Genomic DNA, 27079 nt, shown 5'->3' with positions numbered 1-27079 from the left:
CCGAGGCAGGGCGCCTGGCGGTCATCCTCCCGAAACAGGGAACGCGCAGCGGCGGGCCCGCGCCTCTGGCGGTAACGGCGCCGCTGTGGGGGGGGTGTGTGGGGTGTCTGTGGGGGGGTTTGGGGAGGGGGGGGGGGTGTCGTCTCGGCTCCCCCCGCTCGGCAGAGTGAGGGCAGCGGCCTCGGCGCGGCGGGTGCGCCTGCTCGGCGCGCGCGGGGCGCGCAGTGACGTGCGGCGGGGCCGGCGGCGGGAGGGAGGGGGGGTGTGGGGTGGGGGGGGGAGCAGGCCGCGCGCGCTCGCGCCCCGCCGCCCGGCCCAGCCTGTGATTGGTGCAGGCCCGGCCCCGGCCGCCCCGAATGCCAGGCCGCGGCGGCGGCGGCGGCGGATCCTGCGGCCCGAACATCCCCCCCCCCCCCCCCCCCTCCCCCCTTCCCTCCCTCCCTCCCCCCGCCCCTCCGGGCCCCCAGCCCGCGGCTCGGCCGCCCGGCGCGGGGACCCGCACAGGTGAGACGAGGCGTCGGAGCCGGGCCGGTGAGGGGAGGGGGGTGTGGGGTGTGGGGGGGGGGGAGGCGGGGGGACGGGGACAATGAAGGCGGCTAGGCCTCACCGCAGGCCGCGCCCGAGGCCTGACAGAGCCGCCGCGGCCGCCGGCCAGCCCGGCTGCGGCCGCCCCTCGGCGGGTCGGTGAGCTTCGGCCGGCGGCGGCAGCTGCCGCGGCGGGCGGGCGCGGGCGGGCGACGCCGGCGGGCTCTGTGGCTGAGGGGCCTTTTTCGGGCGGCCAGAAAATGGCGGAAAACAAGATGTCGGCCGGCGGGGCGGGGAAGGCTGCGGCTCCGCGGGCTGTCGCGCCGCCGGGACGGGGGTTATCCCCGCCTCCCCGCCCCGTCGTGACACCCGGGTCCCGTGCCGCAGCCGCGGGGCAAGAGCCTGGCGGCGGCGCGGGGCACACAACGGGGGCCGCTGGGCTGAGGGGAGGCCGCGGGGTGCGGCGGCCCTTCCCCTGCGCCCCTGCTGCGGGCGGCGGCCCCCGGCCGCGCCGCCCCTCCGCGGGCTCCTTTGTCCCCGCGCTCCTGCTCCTCCCTCGGCCGCCTCTTTCCCCCGGCGCGGCGGGGCCGCTGGCCGCTTCTCCCCCACCCGGGGATGGGGCGTCCGGCGCCCGGGGCCGCTGCCGGCCGCTTGACGGTTTTGTCAAGCGATCCGCGGGTGCGGGCCCCGCGCCGGGCTGCCCGGCCGACACCTCCGCGCTCCCGCCGGCCGGCGGCGCGCCCGCTCCGCGAGCACGCGCGGGGAGGGCCGCGCGTCGCGGCCGCGCTCTTCCGCAGCCGCGCAGCCCGTATCGAGTAGCGGGATGGCGAGTCTGGCAGCGGGAGCCGCAGGCAGCCCCGGCTCTGCAGCGCCTTGACGAGGCTGTCGCCCTTCTCTCTGCCTGTGGTTTTTATTACGGGAAGTTTTGTGACTGCCGTGGATGTAACACGTAGATGTGCAGCCTTCGATTTTATTAATTGATTTAGGAGCCTTAAGCGCGTTTCAGGCAGTAAGGCAAAAATCTCATTCACTGGTTTTGTCTTTGTCATTTTAAATGGATTTAGAGTGTAAGTTTTCATGGAAGCTTCATAGGTGAACACAATAAAGGACTTTAAAATGGATGTGTTAGTTTTTCATACCCAGTCTTTTTTCTGTAAAGGGCTTGCGTTAACCTGCTCATTATGTTATGAATTGGGTTCTTCTGCTGAAGATTTTTGCAGAAGCAGGATGTTTGTCGTTGCTTTTCTATTGATTGCTGCGTTAAAAATTAGGGGAAAAAACACCCCAAACCCCTGTAGCATCTTTAGGGGAGGATAATTCTCTTGTATTCTTCTTGAACTTGAATGTTAAGAGATAATCAGAAAACATCTGGTTTGGATTTTTCAACTACATATAAGTTGATTTATTGTGTTACATTGCTCTATTGCTGAGCTTGATCCTTGTGCTTTCATCAAAATGTCATATATAGCTTATGAATATCTGAAACACCTGACCAAGTATGACGTTGTGTTTTACTTTATTATACGTAAATAAGACTTGAATATTATTCAGAAGAAATTTGCTATTTTAAAGGAGTGCTTAAGGGCTGATTTATGTGAAAATGCATCTCCTGAACATACTGGGAATAATTGTACGTGTAAACTGGGGGGACACTTAGCATTTGCAGGACCACACTGTTTAGGAGATAACAAAATGTACTCAATACATATTCTTTATTTATTAAGTTGTAATTGCCATTTTGCAGACATTTTTTACGTTACAAAAATTCTAAATATGGCAACAATGCCTGGAAGCCAGCCTATTGATTGGGAGCTTCATTGTACCTCTGGGTAGAAGAATGACAGCCTTTTTTTTTTCCTGGGAAGGGTAGAAGTGCTAAGGCATTCTTTTTTTTTTTCCCCTCCTCAAAATACTCTGCTGAAGGTCTCTCAATTCAGGGTGTTTTCTGAAAGTTTTCTCAAAAATTAAAATATTAATGGTTGTTTTATGATATTTTTATGGGAAGAGTAGGCTAAGAATAAATTAATGTGTGTACTAAGAGCAATGTTTATAAGGGCCTGGGCCTTTACCAGTTTTTTGATTGAGTGTTGCTATTGTATGTGTTCTTAGGTAGTCCCAAACTGCCAACCATTATCTTTGATTTTTAAAACATACCCTCTAGAGTAGTAATTTACAGTATTGTACCTGCATGTAGATAGAGAAATCGTATATCCCTTTTTTTACTCTAAAATTCGTTGCCTGGTCTCACCTGAGCCCTGTTTAAGGAGGAGCATTGGCATAAAGAACTGAAACAGGTTAAAATCAGCCTTCTCCTGAAGCTTGTTAGAAGGAGAACTGTGTTTTTCAAAAAAGCAAAACAATATCAGGTACATACATATTTTTAAAATGTAGCCTTGAGACATTGCTCTGGGGGTCTCAGCTTAGGTTTAATGAAATTCTTCATTTTGGAGTGTGATGGTGATGTACTCCTTTCTGGTGCAAGATAGCACGCTACAGTTAAAAAAACAATGAAAATATTAATGGAATGTTATAAAGTGATATTATTTTATTGGGTGATGCTAATAAAGCATTGTCACAGTATTTTCTTCTAAATACACAGATGAGAAGGGGAATTGAGAGGAAAAACTTGAGATCTTAATAGTGAGAGACAAGAGAGTTATGGATAAGTTTAGGGTTATGACTGTATACAGAATTGTGGTTTTCTCCCTTATTTCTCTTGTCCTTTTTTTAAAAACATGATTAGACCACTTCTGTGATTGTGTGGGTGTATAACATGGTGTACTACAGAAAGAAGCTGTGAAGAACCACAGTTAATCACTGTACTACATTTTTTGCTGTTTCCAGTAATAAGATCTGCATGCATATGTGGCGTGTGAAACTAAATCATCTGTGCTACTGAAATCTGTGAGCAAAAATATCGAGTTGTAGGAGAACTGTGGGCCTTATCTCTTGTTAATTGTTCCAGCACTAGCAGCAAGGGGTTTTCCTGCTGTCACTGCATTCCTTTAAAACCCAAGAGGAGATAGAAGAAAAAAATAAATCTGTGATTGCATAGTTGATCCAACTCTGTCTGCATTGAGGGTTTAGAAGAATATACTTAAGTAATGGTTGGATACCTGCTGCATCAACTGAGGTGTAGCTTCAGCGTGTTTATTGCTAGTGTGTCATCATCCATCTCTGGTTTTAGTGGAAGTTTAAGGTACTCGTAGTACTACGTGCAGAGAAGTTGCCGTCCTATAACTTTGGTCATTTTTATAGTTCTGTTAACTACTGGGAAGATACTCCTTTTAGTGATAATTTGCTTTCTTTGCAGAAATTTTAATTTAAATTAAAATTATAGTTTTACTTTGTATTGAATTTTCTGTGTAGCACAATATGCAGTATATTTGGGCATCTAATTATATAATCTGAAAATAAATTGCTGATTGAGAAGGAGGAAAAGCCTCGCATATTCTTCCTGTAATCTCAGATTGATACAATTTAAGATAATTTTTCATATCCATTTAGATTAAAAAAGGATTATTTGAGTGTAAAGGCTGTGGTCAGGAAATTATAGAGTATTGCATTAATTCTGGAATCACTATATTAAATTAGCCATATATGGTCTAGAGCTGTATCTTATTTTGTAATAGCAAATATTTGTTAACTGTCGTGAGAGTTTCAGATGGCTGTGACGATAATTTAGGAGTGATAGAGCATTGCATTGAGGTTCTGAAGTGGCTTTGTAGTTCTTACAGTGGTGGAAGAATTTGATTTTTGAGCTAAAACTTAAAACTGTTTTGAAATTTGATTGTGTGGGTGGAATTGGGTTAGTTAAATCCTTGCCTGGTTTCCCCATTGATAATGTTTGGCTTGTGAGTTCATAATACTGGGTGGTCTGTGCACCCAACTCTACTCTGTTATGGCACCATCAGAAATTACGTTGGGGAATTCTTGTAGCTCTGCGAGAAGAATATTAGTTGTCGTCAGCCCCAAGAATTAATATTGTAGATTTAAAGACAGATTTGAGAGAAGTAGGTTTGGGCAGATAGTACGGGGAGAAGGTGTTGAAAGGATGATAGTGACACTAGGTGATACAAGTTCTTTGGTTCTTTTGTCTTCTCAGTTAAGTTGAAACCTCCTTGGGGTGGATCCATGACTTTTTCTTGAATTTGCCATCATTGCGGACTGCTTGCTGCTTCCTTCGCTTGAGGATTTCAGAAGTATAAAAGAAGGAACAATTTCTGCTCACTTTCTTCCTTGACAGTGAAGATGCAGGAAGCATAAATTGTGTTTTCCAAGTTTTTCTTGTTTATCTTTAAGATTATTTGTTACTTGGTTTTGTATTATTTCATATTAAAAAAAAAAAACCCAAAGACAAAATTGTACCCACCTGTCATGAGTGTCTTGGCCTGCACGGAGTAGGAATTCTGCATCACCTGCTGAAGCAAAGGCATTTAACACAATCATAAAAACGGAGGCAAAACAGTATAGCACCAAAACTGACTTCTTTTCACATCGTCTCACCGTGGTGGCTTTCTGCCGGGCTTGAGTGAGGTCTGGAGCACCCGTTTCCCTGTGCAGAATGCAGCAGAGATGGCCCGATACGGTGGGTCGGCCCCGCAGCGTGGCCCTGGCGCTGGCCGAGTGCCAGCAGCCCCTTCTCGATGCCACCTTAGTTTGGTACCAAGGATCCAGCGCGCTCTCTTCGGGTGAGCCGCGAGTGTTGCAGTAATCGTGGTAGCTGGCGTTAAGGTGCTTTGATCTGTTCAATTTTCAGTGTCTTACCATGGACTCTAGTGTCTGGTGTTGATAGAGCTTCATGTTTTAAGAGAAATTAATGTCAGGTCTACTGCAAAGTTTAGTTTACTTCTGGATTAGTGCGGTAGTGTGAGTTCCATTAGGTCCTGGCTCTTTCTGGATCCCTTGGTTCTGGCTTACAGGTGTATCAGATTTCAGGCACTTCAGCCATTTATTCTTACAGCTGGGCTTATTTTATTACTGCCTTGCTTGACTGTGTTAGCTCTTTATTGTGGTATGTCTCATTGCAGTAGGGTTGTCAAATATTTTGTACCACAAAGTACTCGAAGTTTCTCTTATTTTGGATTTAGGTGCGTAGACTTAAAACAGATTCTTGCAGTAGGATAGGGGTCAACTTTTTATGAGATCCAGAAGAGCAAAATGAAGGTTGTTATTACAACAGTAAAAGGGTTTTTATTTTTTTTGAGACTTACTCTCAAAAGCGTTTGTACTTCCCTATTCATCTCTGCACCACCCAGTTCCAGGTAGTTCTGAGTTGAGCTCTTATTCTGCATTCACTTACCACAACTCCTAAACCTCTTAGTTTTCTGTGTGATACTGTCACTTCCGATTCTTGGGTATGAGAGGGCAGGAAAGTACAAGGTTTTAGTCTTGTGCAATAGAGATTTTTTTTTAAGATAGAGATTTTTCACCTATGAAAGCCTTGCTCTTGGTATACTCTTGCTGCTTCTATGGAGTCGCTTCATCTGTTTTATCTGCTTAAAAGTCTTCTGGGTTGCAGCAAATGGCAAAATAATTCAGAATCCCCACACTTTAATGCTCAGTAGCAATGCAAATAACATGGAGGAATGCTAATGTATCCTTCTCTCTTGTATTTTATGGAAATGCTATCAAAGAAATGTTACATGCTTTCTCTTTCATTGAAAGAGTTTGTGTAGCTGTACCTTATGAAAGAGATTCAGCATCCTCAAGACAGATATGATACCAGAAATGGAGATCTTGGTAAAATTGAATTTAGTGAGAAGCTCAACATTTACTCTCCATGTGTGAAAATTCTTGGATGTAATTGGAATTTCATTTTAATGAATGTGAGACTCTCAGAAGTAAAACTGACATGACTGTGTGGCAAGGTTTGAGGAACTGGTGTAATTTTAAAAGACTGAGGAAAATAGGCAAGTCTGGCAAAAGAGAAATTGGGAAACAGAGGCCCCTAAGCATTAAGGGAAATTAGAAGGGCTGAAGCAGCAAAGCAATTGTCAAAAACAAAAGAAAGAATATCAGGCTAAAGATGTAACAGTGAAGGATCCCAAAGGGTTGGTGGGTCTGTACTATCAGAAGCTTTAAAGGATCAGTTTTCTATTAGGGGGATAGTGCAGATAGCTGCGTAGGACCAGCTTTTCCCTAGCAGCAGAAATGAGGCAGCACAGAAGGGACAGTGAGGGAAGATGAGATTTCTAGAATAACCTGACAGTTTTGAAATAAAATGTCAACCAGTATGGATAATACAATCCTAATGCTGGAATAGTGAGTAGAGATGTCAGCAGAGAAGTCTGTTGAGCACTGTTGTTTCTTCAGTATCACAGCAGTGGAGACGTTGAAATAAGTTGGCCTTTCTGAAGCTTAGCTGTTGCCTGTTCTGCACCGTGCCTGCAAATCTAACTGAGGGCTGATTAAATTTTCTACCAGGCCTTTTGTCAGACTTATAAAATGAAATAGAGAGGTTCATACACAGCCTTCGGAAGAGAAAATCAGCTTTGGCACTTTTGTTCTCTAAATCTAGGCACTACGCCGCTTTTTCAAAACTTACCTATAGTTAAACATAATGTTCAATTAAATTTACACGTTAGAATTTGTTTTGAAATATCTGATACAAAACGGTGAAAGAACCTGGAAAATTGATACTCCCAATACAGTCCACACCATTCTTTGATGCAGCTCCACACATCCATAATCACCGGTCTTGATAATTAGTTAAAGAGTGTACAGACAGGGGTAGAGCAAAGGGGACTTCTTTGTGCATGGGTGCCAGTATATGTTGTTATGGTAAGGCCTGTAGTTAGTGATAGCACACGGGCGCTATTGATGGCCCACTTGTACTTCTACAGACAGCTACAATTTGCTTAAAGCAAAGCTAACTTACTTCTTGACAAAGTTTCTGCTTCTAGGTAATAAATTACCTGTAACTAGGTTCAGTTGCTTACTAAGATGTTATATTGGTTTGTTACTGTGGCCTGATGCTACAGCTGGTACTGCAGGTGAGGTCTTTGTTGTCAGTGAGCTGTTACTCTATGGAGAGAGTCTAATAAAACTTAAAAATGTTGTAATGTTCAGTGGGGGAGTAGAAGGTTTAGGCATTTCTTGTGCTTACTGCTGCTGGAAACAAAGTAATGTAGAAGTCTGTAGCCCTGCATGCTGAAGGTAAATAGAAAGCACTTTCCAGTTAAATTCTGCAGAACATAAACAGAGCTGTTCGAGGCCAGGCAGTAACCAGACTTACGTAAAAAGAAACGTGTTTTAAGTCCTGACTAAGAATTACTGATTTGTTGGGGTTCACTCGAATGTGTAATTCTTTTGATTACTGTAGGACTACTTATGGATGGAAACATTTTCAGGATTTTAGGTCAAACAAATGCATAAACAGAAGAACAAAGCAAAGTGAATTCTATGAAGTACGGCATGTTTTTTTCTTGAAGTTTTGGATAAATACATTTCTGTGTTTGTCAGTGTGACACATTAATGCAGTAAAGCTAATCAACACAGTAACGCTGCTCACCATAAATTCTGATTTTGCTTTTATTGCAGTTATTTGTGAATGAACTTAGCTGAATATGGATCCAGGTGGTGGAAGTCTTGGATTGCAAACACAAGAATCCAAAATGCCTCACACTATGATTATGCAGGATTTTGGTAAACACTTTAACTATTAAAAATATTTAAAAGGTTTTTTGCAATATGTTTGTAAATGATATCAAGATGTAAAGTTGACTAATACAATAATGCCATTTGCATGACTTTCTTGAGAAAATTCAATATTTTAAGGTGGTGTGTGTCTTTGTGTACTTTGGTTGCTGATCTTGGAATAGTTGCTTATTCCAAAATATTGAAGCAGTACTGAAAAGACCCAGAAGTTAAGTCCGTGGCCCAAAGTGCTCTAGAAAAGGCAGAAAATGGTGATCTGGAATTCAGCGGTTTTGTAGTGAGTGTGCTTCTGCTTGAAATCACGGTGATTAGTGTTCCATCTCCAAGATACAGGAGATGTAAATAACATCCAGTACAGGATGTAAACAAGGTCTGAGCTTCTGTGTGCTTACCTTGATTGCTGTCTCCAGTTCTCCTTTGGGGTATTTCAGTAAATGTGGTGGGAAATAATGTCTTTGTGTGACAACAGATAACTTACTATGTAGACAACAGTTTACAGATTTAGCTAAATCTGCATGTTCACGTGTGCTTAGAAATCTTCTGTCAAGAACATCAGCCCTGGGACTGTACTGGTACAAGAAAACTTGTTTCTAAATTGATTTTTTTTTAAGTGACTACTCTTTCATTTGATGGCAGTGCTAAATAACCTCAGCAATTCTGAGGGTTTAGAGAAAGCGCAGCAAGAAATCTCCACTCTTTTTTTGTGGGTCTCTGTTTTTGCGTTATGACAGGAGATGACCTTCTCAAGTACTGGGAAGGACCATGTCTTCTACCGTGACTTAAAATCCCTCAGAGTGTACCAAAATAGTTGCATTTGCAGTACAGTGCTGAATATTTTTTTTTTTTCATTCTGATAAGAACCATTTTCTTGAGAGTTTTATTCATTAAGCTTAAAACTGCTATTTATATGTGTGTGTTAAAATAATTCACTGTGCATTCTGGTTTATGTATAGAAAAGTAGTCTGCAAATATGACTGGCCAGTCAAGTCTGTTAATGAAAAACGGGTTTCTGCTTCTAGCCATTCCTTGCAACGTGGCAAGTTGTTGGAAATTGTAGTATAAATATTGCATACAACTGAGTATTTATTTTTAGCAAGACCCACGCAGTCTAAAGGATGAGAGTCCTTTCATTGTAACAGCAATTAACATATTGTTACCACACTTCCCGTCTCGTGCAAGAATTCTGTGACGGTTCAAATTGCTGCTGTAATCAAAACATTTTTGAACTGGAATTTAAAGATGACATTGCAAACTGGCCTGTAGTTTTTAACATGTCAGCATTGTAAAACCTAAATTTGGGGCAAACTCCATGTTATGTCTCAAAGGGGCATGTTTTGTTTTTCTTAATTTAAAGAATACAGGCTGCTTTGGATAGTCTTTATTGGGTGAAATGCAAAAAGTGGATTGTTGAAAAGTAACAGATTTGCACATCTGTCTTTAACTTATCTATACAATTATTCCATTCCTTAGATAAACTAATTGCTAATGCAATAATTTTAACATTTTTCTCCTCGTTCATGATTGTTTCATAGTGGCTGGAATGGCTGGCACTGCTCATATTGATGGAGACCATATTGTTGTATCAGTCCCCGAAGCTGTCCTAGTTTCTGATGTTGTTACCGATGATGGAATAACTCTTGATCATGGCTTAGCAGCTGAAGTTGTCCAAGGACCTGACATCATCACCGAAACTGATGTTGTAACAGAAGGTGTGATCGTTCCCGATTCTGTTCTGGAAGCTGATGTTGCTATTGAAGAAGCTTTAGATACCAGTGATCATGTTTTGACTTCTGATCTAATAACAGAAACTGTTAGAGTTCCCGATCAGGTGTTTGTGGCTGACCTTGTTACGGGTCCCGATGGACATTTGGAGCATGTGGTGCAAGACTCTGTGTCAGGAGCCAACTCACCTACAATGGTTTCAGAAGAAGTTCTTGTAACGAACTCTGATTCTGAAGCAGTCATTCAAGCAGCTGGTACTGTTCCTGGCTCCACAGTGACTATAAAAACAGAAGATGATGATGATGGCAAGAGTACATCTGAAGACTACTTAATGATATCTTGTAAGTTAAACAAAGGTAGATATAAACAGGAGATTAGCAGAAGTAGAAGTGGTCTGGTGGGGAGCAGTTCCTATAACTGGACTCCTGCTGCATTCTGTACTGGAACTCTCATAGTCTGTTGCCCAGTTAATTCTTGATGTCTGGATTTGGGTTTTCTCTTGATGAAAAATCCATTATCGCTGATACAGCAAGAAAGAGGATGACGTGCTGTTGCGGAATGAGTGTGTATGTTTGTGTTTCTGAAACTAGATACTCCTGAAAATTAAGAAAAACACATCGGACAGTTAAACATTCCACAGATTTTGAGTATAATGCTTTTTTTTAAAATATACGGGTATATTACCATGTTATGTAGATTCATGTAAAAGTAACTTGTTGGGTTTAATCAGTAGAATCCAACAAAGATAGTTTTTTTAAGATATCTGACTCATAAAGTTTTCTCTTATGTGTCCACAAAATATTGTTCAGCTGTATTAAAAATTATAATAGGCATTTTATTGTATGTTGTGCTGTTCTGGACTGAACTTGACATTAAGGAGTTGCGTGCATTAATTCATCAGCTATCTAACACTGGAGAGTGGCTGCCAATTTCAGTTTCCATGCAGCACTCAACTCTGAGGAAACTGTATGGTCCTATACTGCTTGTTGAGTGAAAGCTACTGAAAGGACCTTAAGTATATTATGTTTCTTCAGTGGTTAAATTATACTCAAGATACCAGTTTTTATTGTTACACAGATTTGATAAAATATATGATTTTAGATTTTAGACTTACCCAAATTAGTTACTGAAATGGGAGTAGGTCAAAACAGGTTTTATTTAGTCAGAAGCAATATGTTAAAAAAAAGGGCAATGCCAAGTGTGTCAAAGTGTCAATCTGTTCACAGCAAGCTGCATTTATTAAAAATTTCAAGACAGAGGACTTGACTGATTAGTGATTATGATGATTTCAATATTTTATAGCATTTATGTCCCTTATGCAAAATGTATTTTTGGTATTTATTTTTTGTTCAGTATAGGATGGACAGCAGTGGGTTTTTTTAATCATTCTATCATTACTGTAATGCCATATGTCACTAATCAAAGTCAAAAAAGGTTTTGTGAAAAAAGAACCAAAAAAACCTCAGTCTAAAAGCAAATCAGACCTACAACAGAAACATTCCTGTGTGTTTGTAAATAAAAGAACACCATTTTTACAGTCAGTTGTTTCATTGGAAAAATTCCTCCTTTCTGACAGAGTACTTAACGATGAGTTGTATTCTGTAACTGCGGTATTTCCAACTGCACCTTTGTAATTGTAAGTAGTCATCTTTGGAATTCCTTCTAAGATAGACAATTGTGATTGGTAATGTGATCACTGCACTTAGACCAGAGCATCTTAAACTTTCAGTAACCTGATGACCTCAGGTGTGTCTGATACATTTATAGTTTTGTCAGGTGTTCTCAAGCCTACCAATGGCTTTTGTAATGTTTCAAAGCCAGTTTGAGACCTAGTTTTCAGCAAATTAGATTTATATATATGCATAATCGTGATATGCCTGATTAATCACAGTTGGAAGCTACATTATTAATCTAGAATTTTGTTTTACATAATAATTTTGGATAACTTAAGGCAATCATAGAATTGTAGGATGGTTTAGGTTGGAAAAGACCTTTAAGATCATCGAGTCCAACCATTAACCCAGCACTGCCAATTCTGCCACTAAACCACATCCCTAGGTGCCACATCTGCAGGTCTTTTAAATACCTCCAGGGGTGGTGACTCAGCCACTTCCCTGGGCAGCCTGTTCCAGAGCTTGACAACCCTTTCAGTGAAGAATTTTTTCCTAATATCCAGTCTAAACCTCTCCCGGGGCAACTTGAGACTTTCTGCTCTTGTCCTGTCTTTTGGTACTCGGGAGAAGAGACCAACCCCCATCTCGCTACACCCTCCTGTCAGGTTGTTGTAGAGGGCCATGAGGTCTCCCCTCAGCCTCCTTTTTCCAGGCTAAACCCCCCCAGTTCCCTCAGCCGCTCCCCATCAGACCTGTGCTCCAGACCCTGCACCAGCTCTGTTGCCCTTCCCTGGACACACTCCAGCCCCTCAGTGTCTTTCTTGTAGTGAGGGGCTCAAAGCTGAACCTGGTCATCGAGGTGCGGCCTCACCAGTGCCGAGTAGAGGGGGATGATCCCTTCCCTGTCCCTGCTGGCCACGCTGTTCCTGATACAAGCCAGGATGCCATTGGCCTTCTTGGCCACCTGGGCACACTGCTGGCTCATACTCAGCTGGCCGATGACCAACCCCCCCAGGTCCTTTTCCTCTGGGCAGATTTCCAGCCGCTCTGCCCCAAGCCTGCGGCGTTGTGCGGGGCTGTTGTGCCCCAAGCGCAGGACCCGGCACTGAGCCTTGTTGAGTCTCACACGACTGGGCTCGGCCCATCGGTCCGGCCTGCCCAGACCCCTCTGCAGAGCCTGCCAACCCTCGAGCACATCAGCCCTCCTGCCCAGCTGGGTGTTGTCTGCAGACTTACTGATGGGGCACTCGGTCCCCTCCTCCAGATAATTTATAAAGGCGAGGTCTCTTGCCTCTGTTAAGTTTTGAGGCTGTATTATGCTGTGTATGCCAGCTTGGCCCAACAAAGTACCTGCTATTGATTTTTTTCTCAGGAAAAATTAATCTGACACAGTGGCTTATTTTTTGTTTGGTTTTTTTTTTAATGTTTTTAAATTAGCCTTGAATTTGTTACATTTATGAAGATAATCTCTTGTGGAGAATAAACTCCCCAGTTTATTGAGCAGTTTAAAACCCTTTTTATTTGCTTACCTTTTAAAATTGTCAAATATTAATATTGTAGAAAGTTAATTTTATGATATTCCTTTTGGGGTGTATATATAGGACTGTTGAACTTTTTTATCATGTAAATCACATCAAAATGATAGTTTTAAAGAATCTCAAAATACTTAGCTGTCTTTTAATAAAATCTACCATCTAAAAAGGGGAGACTTTACATAAAATGACAGATAATGCCCTTAGGGAATACCACCAACTGTTCTGTGGAACACATTTTGGGAACTTGTAAAATACTACGTTTCAGGGTGTGAAGCTGAGCTGACTGTGGAATTTTAACTTATCCCACTCTTTTGTTGGGAGTTACAGTTTAAATATACTGAAAGGTGATTTTTCGCCGTTTTAAGATGACATTCCCATGTAGGTGTATTATATGCTATTGGTAATTATATTTTTGTGTAAGTACTATTTGGAAAATAATGTTTGTCTTGATAGTTCTGTAAACTAGCTGCATATGATTTTGTAATTGGAAATTTTTGCCAGAAGATTGTTGCCATTCTGCTATCTCAGTGCAGATGAATTCAGCTTTTTTAAACCAACCTTGTAAGCATAAGACTTAAAAATCTTTTTTTGATACATTCATAACCTATGGCATGGGATATGCACGATCCCTTGTTTTAAATCTCCCGAATACCTGTTTGAAAGGGACTTTATAAAAAGGAAATTACTACAAAATGAATGTCTATGGTGTGATCGTGAACCCAGTCCATCTCATACTGAGATGGGAAAATGATGAGCAGTACATCCCATTTTGCCAGGCAGGAGTGAGCACACGTGTAGCTTAAAGCATACCCTTTTTTGTTTTTCAGGTTTGCGATATTCAGACCCACAGCGGATTGCCAGCTCCCGATCCGTGTGTTGGCCCTGCATGCACTATGTTGGTGACCTCATACCCACCAAAGAACAACACTGGAGCTGGCCTTTAGGGGTAAGGTACTGTTCCACCACGACCTCCTTTTTAGTGTATTACAATGCAGTGTTACATCATTTGCTAAACATTTTAATATTAATACTCCTATATTGTAACCTATGGGATATAAAATAAGTATATCAGACATTAGGAAAAGATGAAAAATTGTAAAACCACGGGACTTATCTTGCCCTCGTGTTATCCCTGTGGGCTCCTATGGTGGGTGTGCTATCACCAGCATAGTGCATGCTGAGGCATCACATGAAGTGGGAGCTGGCAATCCACGGTGAATCTGGACATCACACACCTGAAAACAGCCAAGTAAGGTAAGTTTAAAATTGGAAGTGTGCTGAGTTTTCCTTTAAACCTTGTTTATTCAGGAGGATTCAGCATATATTTACAAAGGTTCTCTGTTGTGTTTTTTCAGTTAATTTTAAGTGACGAGATAATAATATGTAGTGCTTCTGGTGGATGAGTCAGATCTGGAAGACACTTTCATATTCCATTGACATAAAGTAAGCATTCCTGTTCCTGAGAACTATCACTGGGAAAAGTCATCAGATGATTTAGCACTGATGGGTTAGCTGTGATTTCAGTTATCTTCCCTAGACAATAGAGTATTTTCACAATCTGCTTTTGAAAAAAGTCCTAATAATGCAACTTGACAAAGATTACATGTCCTGCTGTGTTGATTGTTTTCCCCTTATATAAATGTGTTTAAAAAAGATTGAAACTGTGAAATTTACTTCATCTAAGACAGTAATTTAAGCAGTAGCAATTGCCACTTCAGTGTCTTTTGTTGAGGTATTTGAAACAAAAGGCAACATTTTACAAAAGACAGTCTATATCAGTATCATTTTCTCAGTTTATATTTTTCAAATTGTGTTATATTACACTTTGCTTTTTTAGAAAAGTGCTTCCAGAGGCCCTGGGTACAGAGGCTTCCTGATGTGTTTCCATTACTTCAGCTTAAATTGTAGAGACTGAAGATCTTTGAAAATACACAGGATGGTTGATGCTGTGGGAATAACCACTAATTTTAAAAATAATGTTGTAAGTTTTTCCCTCTATGACAGGGCTCCGCATTTTTTAAAGGATATTGAAGCTTTGAGGGCTTTACTTGAAATGGTGAAATGCAGCATGTGAGCATACATGCTATAGTCGTGTATTTGACTTTATATTTTTGGCTGAAAATATTTGTTCTTATAAAAATTGCAAAATGCCGCATTTTTTTCTTTATGTAATCTTTGTGGTATTGCAGTTGATGTCCTGGTAAGGCAACTATCTAAAATGATGTGGTGTTTCCTTATGTTATTTCACCAGATACATACTGGTGTACAGTCATTGTCACCTAGTGTTAGTTAAATACTTGGGAATTTTTGCCATAAAGAAAACTTCTTGTCACATATATATGTGATTACTGTTCAGTAGGAAATTTCTGTTGTTAAATAACCTTCCAGTATGGAAATACTTACTTTTTGTGTTAAAGTGATAATGCATTATGTTTATAAAATGTATGAGTTTAGACGAAGCTGGTGTTGCTTGAGTTGCAGATTTGAAGATAACTCTACTACCACCTACCAATTCTAAAATTACAGTAACAGCTTACAATTAGTGATTTCTTCCACACAGCCTTTAAATATTCTTTCTGCATTTTGGCAGCATGTCTAGTCATACAGCTATATATATAATCACTCCTGCCTTGTCCTGTTCGTTACCTCAAGTCCTTCAAAGGCTCATGCAAGGATACGTGCAGTGGAAATGTTCATTGTACGAAAATTAAACGTATGTTTATAATTTTGAAGCATGTGAATAAGAAACTTTTATAAATGTTAAAAGCCATGCAGAAAAGAAAATGGTCATTAATAAATTCAAGCATAGTAAATGTATGGAAATACTTTTTGCCAAGATAAGTATCTTCTAGCATCTTCCCTTTTGCTGTTAGTAGATGGTGCATAATCCTTTCTTCTAGTAACTCCATTCTGGAAGCATAAAAAATTTCAATTAGCAGATGCAGTAACACTCCCATACTGGCTGTAAAGGTGGGCTAATAATGTGATGCTGGTAAATTTAAGTGTCAGAGGAGTATGCCAGGTTCTCTGTTGTGGCTTTCTTGTCTGTGGTGTTCATAGTCTTACCTTTCTCATTGTCCTTAAGGAAATGTGAACGCCATGCAGTACGTGTCAGATTTGAACAGATTAAGGTGTTGATGTTGCTGGCATTGATTTTAATAGAGATTTAGAATGTTTTTTGCTCAAAACCCAAAGCCTGTTTTCCTGAGGACGTTCTTATTTTTTTCTACTGATCCAAGTTTTGATATTTGTCAGCAATGCAATTAATCTCTTATTTACAAAAAGAAACAGCTAAAACATAGCATTTTTTAATGTTTGTTTAGTTTTCATCGAAATACATAATTTTCAGAGGTTCTAAAAATGAAATTGAATCCTTGTTTGTACTAAACCTGAATTGTATCTAGTTCTGTCCTCAATAACTTCTATACTTTTCTGATGCAGTCCAAGATTTGTGAAATAGAAAGAAGGTTCATCAATGTGGGGATGAAAAATAGTGTTAGTTGGATAGGTGTTTCCTTGGAATCCTGTCCGTGAGTGGGAAGAGCTTAGTTTGGGATTGCTGTGGTGGATTCCCACCCTTGTGCAGGGAAGGCATCTGCTCCTTTTCTAGCAGGTTCTGACCCACTTTGCATGACTACCTGGAGTATTAAAAGCTTAAACTGACTCCAGTTGACCTCAGTACAGCAGGCTGTAGCCTGAAGCAGTTAAAAGCAGCTCTTCAAGAGCACTCAGAGCTGCACTGAGGGCAGGAAGCTTAGAGGGGGATTGGGAACCACTGCAGCCATCCCAAGGTAAGACAGGCCTTTCCTCAGGATCGGAGCCCTCAGTGTCCCTCTTGAGTACGCTCTATTCTTAGTCATGAAACACTGTTGTTACTTTAATATTAATTTTAATGATTTTTTTTTTTACCTAGTATGCACATATTTTAACGTTATGTATGCAGTAAATTGCTATTTCCCTGGAATGTATTTAATTCAGATTCTGTTTACATTTTTGTGCAATTCTCCTCTATTTAGAGGACTTCAGTGGGTGTTAAGCATTGCACAGGTTTGTGTTGGCCATCTGCACAGGAGCTAATTTTATCCACTGAGAGAAGTGTGTTGGCAATACATATCTCAGGAAGATGCTTAGCTCAGTGGCCTCTGTATTGGCCATTTGAGGTATATATATGTAGATATCTATGTGAATACCCTTTTTACCAAAATAGTGCTGCTTCTACACTTCTAATAGTTTGAATGTAATTTTTGTTGTATAAATACAATGAGCATTTTGAATATAGAGACCAAATAATCAGAGTGACTAAGTTGCATACGTAAAGAAGTCCATTTCAGCTAGTAGTATTTGGATTTATTGTCACTGCATCGTTTAACCAGCTGTATATTATACAATCATCTTCATTAATTTATACGTTTTCAAGTGATAAAGTGGATAAAATCATAATTTCCTTTAGGGTGAAGATGTAGTCACATTTTTGTGACTATTTTCCATATTCATAAGAGTTTCAGCTACTAAATTTTTGTCACCACTATCTTAGAGTAGTGAAACTTTTTGGGACTCTTAAGCTGTAACAGACAATTCTGGGCTAATTTTGAACATGTTTGTATAGATGTTTAATTTTACTTACTGATACATTTTTGCTTTTGAAGTGTAATAGTTTCAGACAGAACCAGTTACCACGTGCTCTTTGGTGACAAGCTCCCTCTAGTGTTCTTCATTCTCTATTTCTTGCTGTGTTTCCTGAGTTGCAGTAGGATAAGTACTGAACTTCTGGAATCTCTTCTAAGTATTTTGAGACGAACTGTTTTGTAAAGGCCATTTATGAATACAGACCTTTACTATGCATGGGGATAGTAGTGGAGAAAGTCATGCTGCTGATTACTTTGACTTTTAAAAAAATGTGTTTGAACCTCATTATTATTCTCTTATCTTTACAGTGGATGATGTTGGAGAAAAATTGGACCATATAGGAAGCACTCCCTTGAAAATCAGCACTGAGGTGACGAATGATGATGTTGCTAAAGATGACGGTTTTGGTTCAGAAGTTATCAAAGTGTACATATTTAAAGCTGAAGCTGAAGATGATGTCGAAATAGGTACCTTTTAAATTCTATGTAGTCTTCCAGTAATATGAAGTATTCCAGGGTGTTTTTGTTTGTTTTCTTAATTCCATGTAATCCACTGACTGGAATGTTTTGTAGAATGTGACATTTGTGGGTGCTGCCCGTATGCGGTAAAATTCTGGGTGTGTATTAGTCTAAAGTTCTTTTTTGATTAGTAGTATTTATTTGCAGGCAACCAAAACCCAAATGTAGAAGCGGTTGGGTGCCTGCAGCTGTTTTTCAGCTGCTGCTTTTGTCTGACATTGCAAGGCTGGGTGTCAGCAGAGAAAGGCCTCTAGAGCGGATGCCTCTCATTGAACAGTCTTTGGTGGCCTTGATGCAGAGAGAGGGAAAGATTGCTGGGGCTTTAGGCACACAGTCATTTCCAAACCTAACCAAGAAACTCAGAACTGCTCTGCAGGTCTCTCTTGCAAAGGGTAGATCCAGCACTTCCAGGAGCTTTGAAGTGGACATACAGCTAACCCATGTTCTGTGCTTTGTAACTTGTAAAAGCAGAGACCCCTTACACTTGTTCTCAGAGCTGAAACCTCTGGCTTGTTCCACTTTACCCTTTGCATTAAGGTACTGAAACTCCGCCGCACTGGAACATACATGGCCTGGAGCCCCAGAGCTGTTCACAGGGCAAATCAGCCTGACTCTGTTCTTCCTGGAGTGGGGAAGGGAGTTCATCTCCCATGAACCGCTAGCATTGGCCTGGCTGTGCTGTGAAAATCTGGAACTTCAGACAGAACTTTGCTGGATTAGATCAGCAAAGTCCTCCAATTAGTAACAGTCCTGATGCTGTTTTTCAAGTAGCTTGAATTGCTACTTCAGGAAATTTTCAGCTATATGATGCTTTTATTTTTCTTCTCTGAGAAGTAAGTCATCTTTTCAGCTCAAGTTAATGGCAGAAAAGGATTGTTCCAGTGATGATCAGACTTCTGGCTAATAGGGCAGCTGTCTCTGGTTTTCTCTCTTTCTTAGGGTAGGTTCAGAATTAGTTAAGACTGTCTTATAAGTTGCTTGATGTCTTTTGCAGTATAATACAAAATTTGGAGCCTATTAATCAAGTCCTTCACAAGGTTGCCAAAGTAACTTTACATATTTTACTATCCTGTTTGGAATTGACAGTATCTGATTCAGCTGAGGGTTAGTGAGTATTTCTGTAAGGCCCTGGGATTTTCAGTATTGGATCCTTAATTCGTTTCAAGTATGAAAAAGAGGATGTGAAAACATTTTGGCCACCATTGCCTTCAAAAGCATGAGGATCTCTGGACACTGTATTCCATAGAGACATCACCCATCCCAGTGACTTTAATATTATATCAGTTTTCATCAAGCTTGGGAATACTGAAAATCCACGTTTTGATTGCAGAGGGAGAGCTGCTTCTGTTTGGTTGGAAGAAGGATGTTTGGCAAAACCTCCTATTTACAGAACACTTACAGGGAGTGACGGATCAATGTATTTGATTTGGACTCAGCCTCCTAGCTGAGTATGTCTGATCAGGACCATTCCTAGTAGCAAACAAGGACTCTTGGCGTACCAGGTGTTAGCTTGTTCTGCTGTAATCTGCAGCTTCTCTACTCCCTGTTCAGTCCCTGCAATGCACGGAAGGCAGGCACATCAATATTTATCTGCCACCTCTCTCTGACTCAAGCATCAATAGCAAGTTCCAGGTTGGAACTTGTTCTTTTGCCTCTGTTCAAGTAAGTCAGTGGGCCAAAGCCTCTTAGTCACCCGGAGAGGGGCCATATGGGCAGTTGTTCTCATTTTCTCCTTTCCAACCGTTACTCTTCAGATTGTGTTGTCTCCAGGGATTCTGCAGGCCCTTAACGTCTTTCTCTCTAGATAATATTCTTGTCGTTGAAGTAATTGACAGTAACGTTTGCTCTTTCATGGTTTTGAGAAGTGTGACCCCAGTATAAGTTACTACTCAGTCCCATGTAATGAGTCTGGGACATGAGTTAGAATCTTTGTAGGAAAAATTACCTAAGAATCAGGTTTTGCAAGGTAAGTAAGTAGGATCTGGGGAGAGGAAGAGGGATAAGAATTCACTGTTCACATCTCAAGAGGTAATTTAAAGCCTGTGTTTGGGGCAAGTTAGAATTGCAGTCATTTTTATTAGTGAGCATGGGCAGGTGTGTGTTTCCAGTCGCACCTGAGTTGGCTGCTAGCACACATAAAAGGCTCTTGATCCTTCTTGTTTAGCGGTCGTCCAGTCTTGAATTTATCAGAACAAACTAAGAGATCTTTTTCCTTATCTGCTCCAAAGTATCAAACCTGCATGATTTTATGACAGACATAGATGTAAAAACATTTAATTGGAGTTTTACGAAACAGCTTTGTTGTAAATAAGAAAAAAATACTTAAATCTGAAATGTATCTTAACAGTGGCTTTGTTTACATTTACTTAATGTGTTTAACTTCTTTTTGTTAAAGGTGGAACAGAAATTGTCACAGAGAGTGACTTTCACAATGGACATTCTGTAGCTGGAGTAATTGAACAAGGAGGTGTTGGTAGAATGCAGCGAGAAAAAATGGTTTACATGGCTGTTAAGGACTCTTCTCAGGAAGATGAAGATATTAGTAAGCATAATAAGAAACATTTTTGTTTCTCATGCTGTTTTGTACAACAATATAAACATCATTCTCAAGGACTTTTTTAATTTTTCTGAAGGATTCTTCAGCCTGAAGTAGTAGAAAACTAAGCTCATCTTCCCTAAAAATAAAAAGCAGGCTATAATTATTTTAAAGTGATGTGGATAAATGCACTTTGTGCATACTGTATGCAATCATTTCATTATTTATATTAAATTTAACATGTCCATGGATGAAGTTCATGAGGTTAGTCAAATTTCTCATTTTTCTGTTTTCCTACTGTGAATTGCCTTATTTAATCAGCTTTCTGGCAAGTGGCAAATAAATGTCATCAGTTACAAGTTTATAAGTTTGTATATTTGAGTTTATGTTGGTATTTGGTTTGGATTTGTATTTATTGATATGTTTTCTCTCTTTAAGGAATGTCTGAATAAACAATGATCCCCTAAGGGAAGGGGTGGTTCTATATGTGAAAGGAAGGAAAGTAATTTATAACGGGTATCAGTCAGAGTGAGAGCAAATTAAATGAAGGAAAATTTAGGATGAGCAGAATAAAATTAAAGATTTATTCTTCTCCTTTAATCCAGGCTGTGCTGAAATAGCAGATGAAGTTTATATGGAAGTTATTGTAGGTGAAGAAGAAGCTACATCACTTCCTGACACACAGCTGGAAGACTCTGGCGTGAATAAAACTTTTGTCCCTGTTGCTTGGGCTGCTGCTTACGGTAGGAATCAGTGTGCTTATTTTCTGAAAATCCCTTCCATTTTTTTTTCCCTCATCTAGCTTCCAGAATCTCTGTACAAATGCGATGGTCTCTCACCTTTCCCAGGGGGTTTGGAAACAGCTCCTTCTGACCTTTTAGTGCCAGTGGAGTTAAGTGATTTGAAAAATTATTTTGACATCACTTGTGACCTTTTACACATAAGGTCCTTAGTTTTTTTGCTGTTCAATACGAAGAAAACAATTTCATTTTTACATTTGGTGTTTTTTTCCCCAATGCTGGCCTGTCAAACATTTACCAATTACTTGAGTAGTTGATTGTCTTGCATATAATGAATGGATTGCTATATGTTGAGTTTTAAGACGTAGAAATGAAAGCTGTTAGGAGAATTTTTATACTGTTCTTGATTCCAGCTCAGATGTACAGAATGCGTGGTTTTAAACAGTTAAGTTGACTGCTGAAGATCTTGCAAAACTAAGAATAGCCTTAAGTATTTTACATTAGCTAGGAGGAAGGGGGAAAAACTTTTAAAAGGGAATAGTAGGAATAAAAGTGTAAACATGTTTCTAATAATTTAAGTTTATATGCCTGTTTTAAGCCTGTTGGTCCTTCAGGTTAGAAACGAAAAGAAAAAAGGTAATTTGTTCTCTTCCACCAGGCTTCAAACAGCAGAAGTGTCTTATCAGGATATATTGTGAATTCTGAATATTCTTTTATTTCATAATCTTTTCTCAGATTTTGGCATGTTAAATGTATATTAAGAGGGTATCAGCTCATCCATGGTTTACGTTCTAATTAAGTAAGCAAGTTAGTTAAAATTCATTGGTGTAATATTTCTGAGCACAGTAGTTGGGCTGATAAAGCGGTTTAGAACCACAGAGCCTTGGCAATAGCAGTAAACACTTGCAATCCAAAATGAGGAATATAATCTTAAGGTGTTAATTCTGTGTCTCCTAGAACTTTGTAGTGCCTCATATAGATGAGTGCTGAGTGGCTGGTAAGGGATAAGTGTTCCGCCTAGTTCTACTCCAGAAAGATAAAGTACTTTGATCTCAAGAACAAATGGTGGATTTCAGATAACGTTGTTTCTGAATTGGTATCTGAGGTTATATATCAGGTTAAAGTTTGCAGAAACAATCATATTAATTATGAAAAGCAGGAAAGACAGTCAGCAGGGTAAGCATGCAAACACAGCTTTAGTGGATATTAACTATTCACAAAGATGTGATTTTTATTTCCTGGGGTTCATAATTACAAAATACTGAACTGATTGTGTACTGCACATCTCAGTTTGGATAGAGTTAAGCTGTTACTTCCTAGCTAGGTTAGTTTTCTCTTATTATCAGACTTTCAAAGCCATCATCTTTAAAAACAATTTTAATTTATGACTAAAATACCATTTTCTGCAGGAGATGAAAGAAGGCTACCCAGAAGATACGAAGATGGTCAAGCGGCAGGTAAGAGCATGTAACTGTGCTTGGTACAGCATTAAAACTAACTTGCTGTCTTTGAAAATACATAATTTTTGTGTCAGTTCTCCTAATCAGTGAATGCCAAAAATTATCCATAAAGTATATATTGAAGGACTCCACAGTCTTTCTCTGCTATTTTGAAATGAAAACAATTCTAGATGTGTTGTAGGCGTTCAGAGGGGGTGGGGAAGTTGGGAGGATCTGCCAGGTTTTTTAATAGTTTTGTAGTCAGGAAAGAGATAATGTAGTTGTTAAGAAGTAAACCCAAGTTAAATAAAAGGAAACAACCAGCATAACTTACAAGAAATGAATGTCTTGAGAAGTATGAGAAGTCAAGGAATATATTTTAACATTAATCAATGTTTAAACAACTATATTCTTGACTTTTGCCAGGAAAGATAGATAGTGCTTTATATTGGCACTGTTCTTTTTTTGTATGTGTTCACTGTAGAGGAATGGGTAATATTTTTTAAAAAAAGTAAATATGCTGCTGTGCAATTCCAGTCATCAATCCCAAAGAAAAAAGTTGTTTAAGGTTTTTTATGGTGTCTAATTTTTGTTTCTAGGAAATAACTTGGATACACGATTAGAAAACAAAAACGGTAATGCAACACAATACCTGCAGATTTGTGATAGCATTAGCACTAATAGAGTGCTAAAACAAAAAACCAAGAAAAGGAGGAGAGGAGAGGCCAGGCAATGGCAAACAGGTAAACACTGTATGGTTATGCGTATTGTCATGGAGTGGCACTTACTCCTGTACTATTCCTTTTTTTGTTTTTCTTTCAAGCTGGTGCAGAAGTAAAAAATATAAATGATGATTTGCATATTTCCTGTGTCCTTCCCCCCTCCAATTCTGTGCATAGAAAATGTAGTAATTTTTGCTATTCAGAGTCAGTACACTTAGGACTGATGCAGTTCATGTGAATTTTGCAAGCTATTAAAAAGTAATCATGGATATATTCACTGCACATACAATATTACTGATCTGTTTGAGCAGTTTCTAAAACAAAACTATATAAACTATAGGTGCTGTGGATTGGTTGTTTTTAAACTACTGAACCATTCTCTGTCTGCTGCAAGTGTAAGTGCATGAATCTGAAGAGCAGTTGGCTGATTTAAAGCTTCTTAATCAGTAAATGTGTTTCCTTCATAACTTGTTTTTGTTTGTTCAAAAACAGCTGTTATAATAGGTCCTGATGGACAGCCCTTAACAGTTTACCCTTGTCATATTTGTGGGAAAAAATTTAAATCCAGAGGATTCTTGAAAAGGCATATGAAGAATCATCCAGATCATATGATTAAGAAGAAATACCAGTGTACAGACTGTGACTTTACAACTAACAAAAAAGTAAGTTTCCACAATCATCTGGAAAGCCATAAACTTATAAATAAAGTTGATAAAACCCATGAGTTTACAGAATATACAAGAAGATACAGAGAAGCAAGCCCGTTGAGCTCTAATAAACTAATACTGAGGGACAAGGAGCCTAAGCTACACAAGTGCAAATATTGTGACTATGAAACTGCAGAGCAGGGACTACTCAATAGACATCTGCTTGCAGTTCATAGTAAGAACTTCCCTCACGTCTGTGTGGAGTGTGGGAAAGGATTCCGTCACCCATCAGAGCTGAAAAAGCATATGAGGACCCACACTGGGGAAAAGCCATACCAGTGTCAGCACTGTGTCTTCAGGTGTGCTGATCAGTCCAATCTGAAAACTCACATCAAAACCAAACACGGCACTGATTTGCCTTTTAAATGTGAGCACTGTCCCCAGGCGTTTACAGATGAAAAAGAACTGCAGCAGCACACAGAATTATTTCAAGGGCATAAGACTCATCAGTGTCCACATTGTGACCATAAGAGCACCAATTCAAGTGACCTGAAGCGACACATTATTTCAGTTCACACAAAGGATTTTCCCCACAAATGTGAGGTATGTGAAAAAGGTTTCCATCGTCCATCTGAGCTCAAAAAGCATAGTGAAACCCATAAAGGTAAAAAGATACATCAGTGTAGACACTGTGACTTCAAAACATCAGATCCTTTTGTACTTAGTGGGCATATCCTCTCAGTTCACACCAAGGACCTGCCTTTTAAATGCAAAAGATGTAAAAGAGGATTTAGGCAGCAAAATGAACTTAAGAAGCACATGAAGACCCACAGTGGAAGAAAAGTTTATCAATGCCAGTATTGTGAATATAGCACTACGGATGCGTCGGGCTTTAAACGGCACGTAATATCAATACACACAAAAGACTATCCACATAGGTGTGAGTATTGCAAAAAGGGATTCCGTAGACCATCTGAAAAAAATCAGCATATAATGAGGCACCACAAAGAGGCCATAATGTAATATATGATCTCAAGAAGGAAGCAATTTAGAAACTGTGATATGATAATTGGGGAAAAAAAAAATCTCATGAACTGTTTCTCCTGGTTTCAAAGCTTGATATTAAATCATAACTTTACATTCTTTGTATTAAAAGTCTTAAAAAGTATTAGGGTTGACAGGGGATATCATAGCCCTATGATTGTTGCTTATCAGAACCTAAAGAGCACTATAGAATGCAGAAGGATGGATGAATGTCTTAAATTTGCAGAAAGATGGATGAATGTCTTCAAACTAATAGTATTACACATTGTTAAGCTATAGAAGACAAAACAAAGATGATTGTGTTATCCATTTTGTCAGTAACAGCGTTTGTCTCCAATATGAAAACAGTTCAGATATATGGTGGGGTTATTTACAAATTGTTTGCAAAGGCAACTGAGTCTTAACTTCTTGTGCAGTTTTGAAAGGAGAGTATTAGTCACTTGATCATAGCGTTTTTGAATCGTGCCTGGAAATTAAATTCCAGAACTGGTCAAACCAGGGGGGGTTGTCCCTTTTTTTTTTTTTTTTTTTTAAAAAAAAAAAAAATTTCATTGGGAAACTTTTTTGTTTCCTTTATTAGTTTAGGTCCAACAAGTAATTTTTTTAATGGTTTTCAAAGCTGCTAACCTATTTTATTGCAGGATATGATGTTTAAAATATAGCATTATGTTATGATCTCAAAGGTGGTGTTCTGGTGCTAGGGTTAAAGATGTGTATGTATATAATTTCCCTTTTTTATCTGAAACTACAGTTGAATGTTGTTCAGTATGGCACATATAACAAAATTAACTTTGAATTTGACTTTTTTTTTTTTAAAGGATAAAATGGATGCAGCTCATAGTGTTGTGACTCAACACTAATGTTTTTTCTCGCTACTTTAAAATCTTCTCTAAAAAGAATATTAAAAACAAAGTTGAAAAATGTAGGGTTTTTTTAATTAAAATTCAAAGTACTTAGAAGTTCTTTAGGGCATTGTTCTTAACAGGTATGACTATTATTGTCCTACCTCCTAATAGGAAATTTTCAATATAGACATAAAATTGCACCTTTTAATCAATTCTTTAAAAAAATCTATACCATACTATAAACATGCATTTTCAATCTGTAAGAAAGTATATATGCAGTATTTAACCAGAAAAATATGCTGCCACTAGAGTTTGGAGGTGGATCTTCAGTTTACAGTGTATACATTTAAAATATGCATCCCTTTAAACAATGCTTTGTGTTAGCATGCTGCAAATCAAATGGCGCTTAATATAACAAGCTGGTCTAGGGCTATTTAATGAAAAACCTGTTCATAAATGTTATGCATATAATGTGTATTTTTTACTTTTTTAGTTGCTTCATGTTTGCACACAGCTGTTCACATGATAAATTGTAACTTCATGCTATATTGTGGCTTTGTGTTTCAGATAATGTTCATATTTTGTTTTTGCACCAGATGAGAATCAGTTCCTTGAGAATAAATTTTTTTTATATTTCTAAACTTCAGAAAGTTAAATTTGGGAAATCTCTTAGAAAAATACGTGTTTTATGTGGCTGTAAAAAATGATGTACACGCTGTAAAATAAGATTGTCACTGTTATGTGGGATTATTATTTCTAAATGTGTTACTCATCGTAACGGGCATACAATAAAACGCATCTCTTGCACTCCAAATTTTTTGGAGTTTGCTTTTCATTTATGGTGTTTAGGAAGGTCGCATGCTATGTAAATTTGCCTAATATTTTTAATTATACATTATTCATTAATT

General features: G+C 39.6%; 1 protein-coding gene across 4 annotated transcripts; it reads left to right on the top strand.

Annotated features, from left to right (window-relative positions):
- On the top strand, window positions 1-26985 carry ZNF711 (zinc finger protein 711). 4 transcript variants are annotated; one of them, XM_074834798.1, is made up of 9 exons: window positions 1-71; window positions 8068-8172; window positions 9717-10247; window positions 17989-18147; window positions 20594-20740; window positions 21340-21477; window positions 22884-22931; window positions 23513-23656; window positions 24128-26985. In XM_074834798.1, the coding sequence occupies exons 2-9, from the start codon at window positions 8094-8096 to the stop codon at window positions 25303-25305; spliced, it is 2424 nt and encodes an 807-aa protein (XP_074690899.1). In that variant the 5' UTR covers window positions 1-71; window positions 8068-8093; the 3' UTR covers window positions 25306-26985. The 4 variants fall into 4 exon arrangements, with proteins under 4 accessions (XP_074690899.1, XP_074690900.1, XP_074690898.1 ...); XM_074834799.1 differs by lacking the exon at window positions 1-71 and adding an exon at window positions 292-504 and having other exon boundaries at window positions 23513-23548; XM_074834797.1 differs by lacking the exon at window positions 1-71 and adding an exon at window positions 292-504.
- The last annotated feature ends 94 nt before the right edge of the window (window positions 26986-27079 follow it).

This window comes from Strix aluco, chromosome 10 (assembly GCF_031877795.1).
Source record: "Strix aluco isolate bStrAlu1 chromosome 10, bStrAlu1.hap1, whole genome shotgun sequence".
NCBI classification, from domain to species: domain Eukaryota; kingdom Metazoa; phylum Chordata; class Aves; order Strigiformes; family Strigidae; genus Strix; species Strix aluco.
The sequence above is the reverse complement of the archived record's forward strand: the minus strand, read 5'-3'. Positions and strand labels throughout refer to the sequence as shown.

What these genes read in the sequence shown, in the direction of transcription:
- ZNF711 (XM_074834798.1), top strand. Translation starts at nt 8,094, where the DNA reads ATGGATCCAGGTGGTGGAAGTCTTGGATTGCAAACACAAGAATCCAAA. An exon ending in TGAAGATGATGTCGAAATAG is followed by an intron (nt 18,148 to 20,593) that starts GTACCTTTTAAA and finishes TTTTTGTTAAAG; the next exon opens with GTGGAACAGAAATTGTCACA. An exon ending in TCAGGAAGATGAAGATATTA is followed by an intron (nt 20,741 to 21,339) that starts GTAAGCATAATA and finishes CCTTTAATCCAG; the next exon opens with GCTGTGCTGAAATAGCAGAT.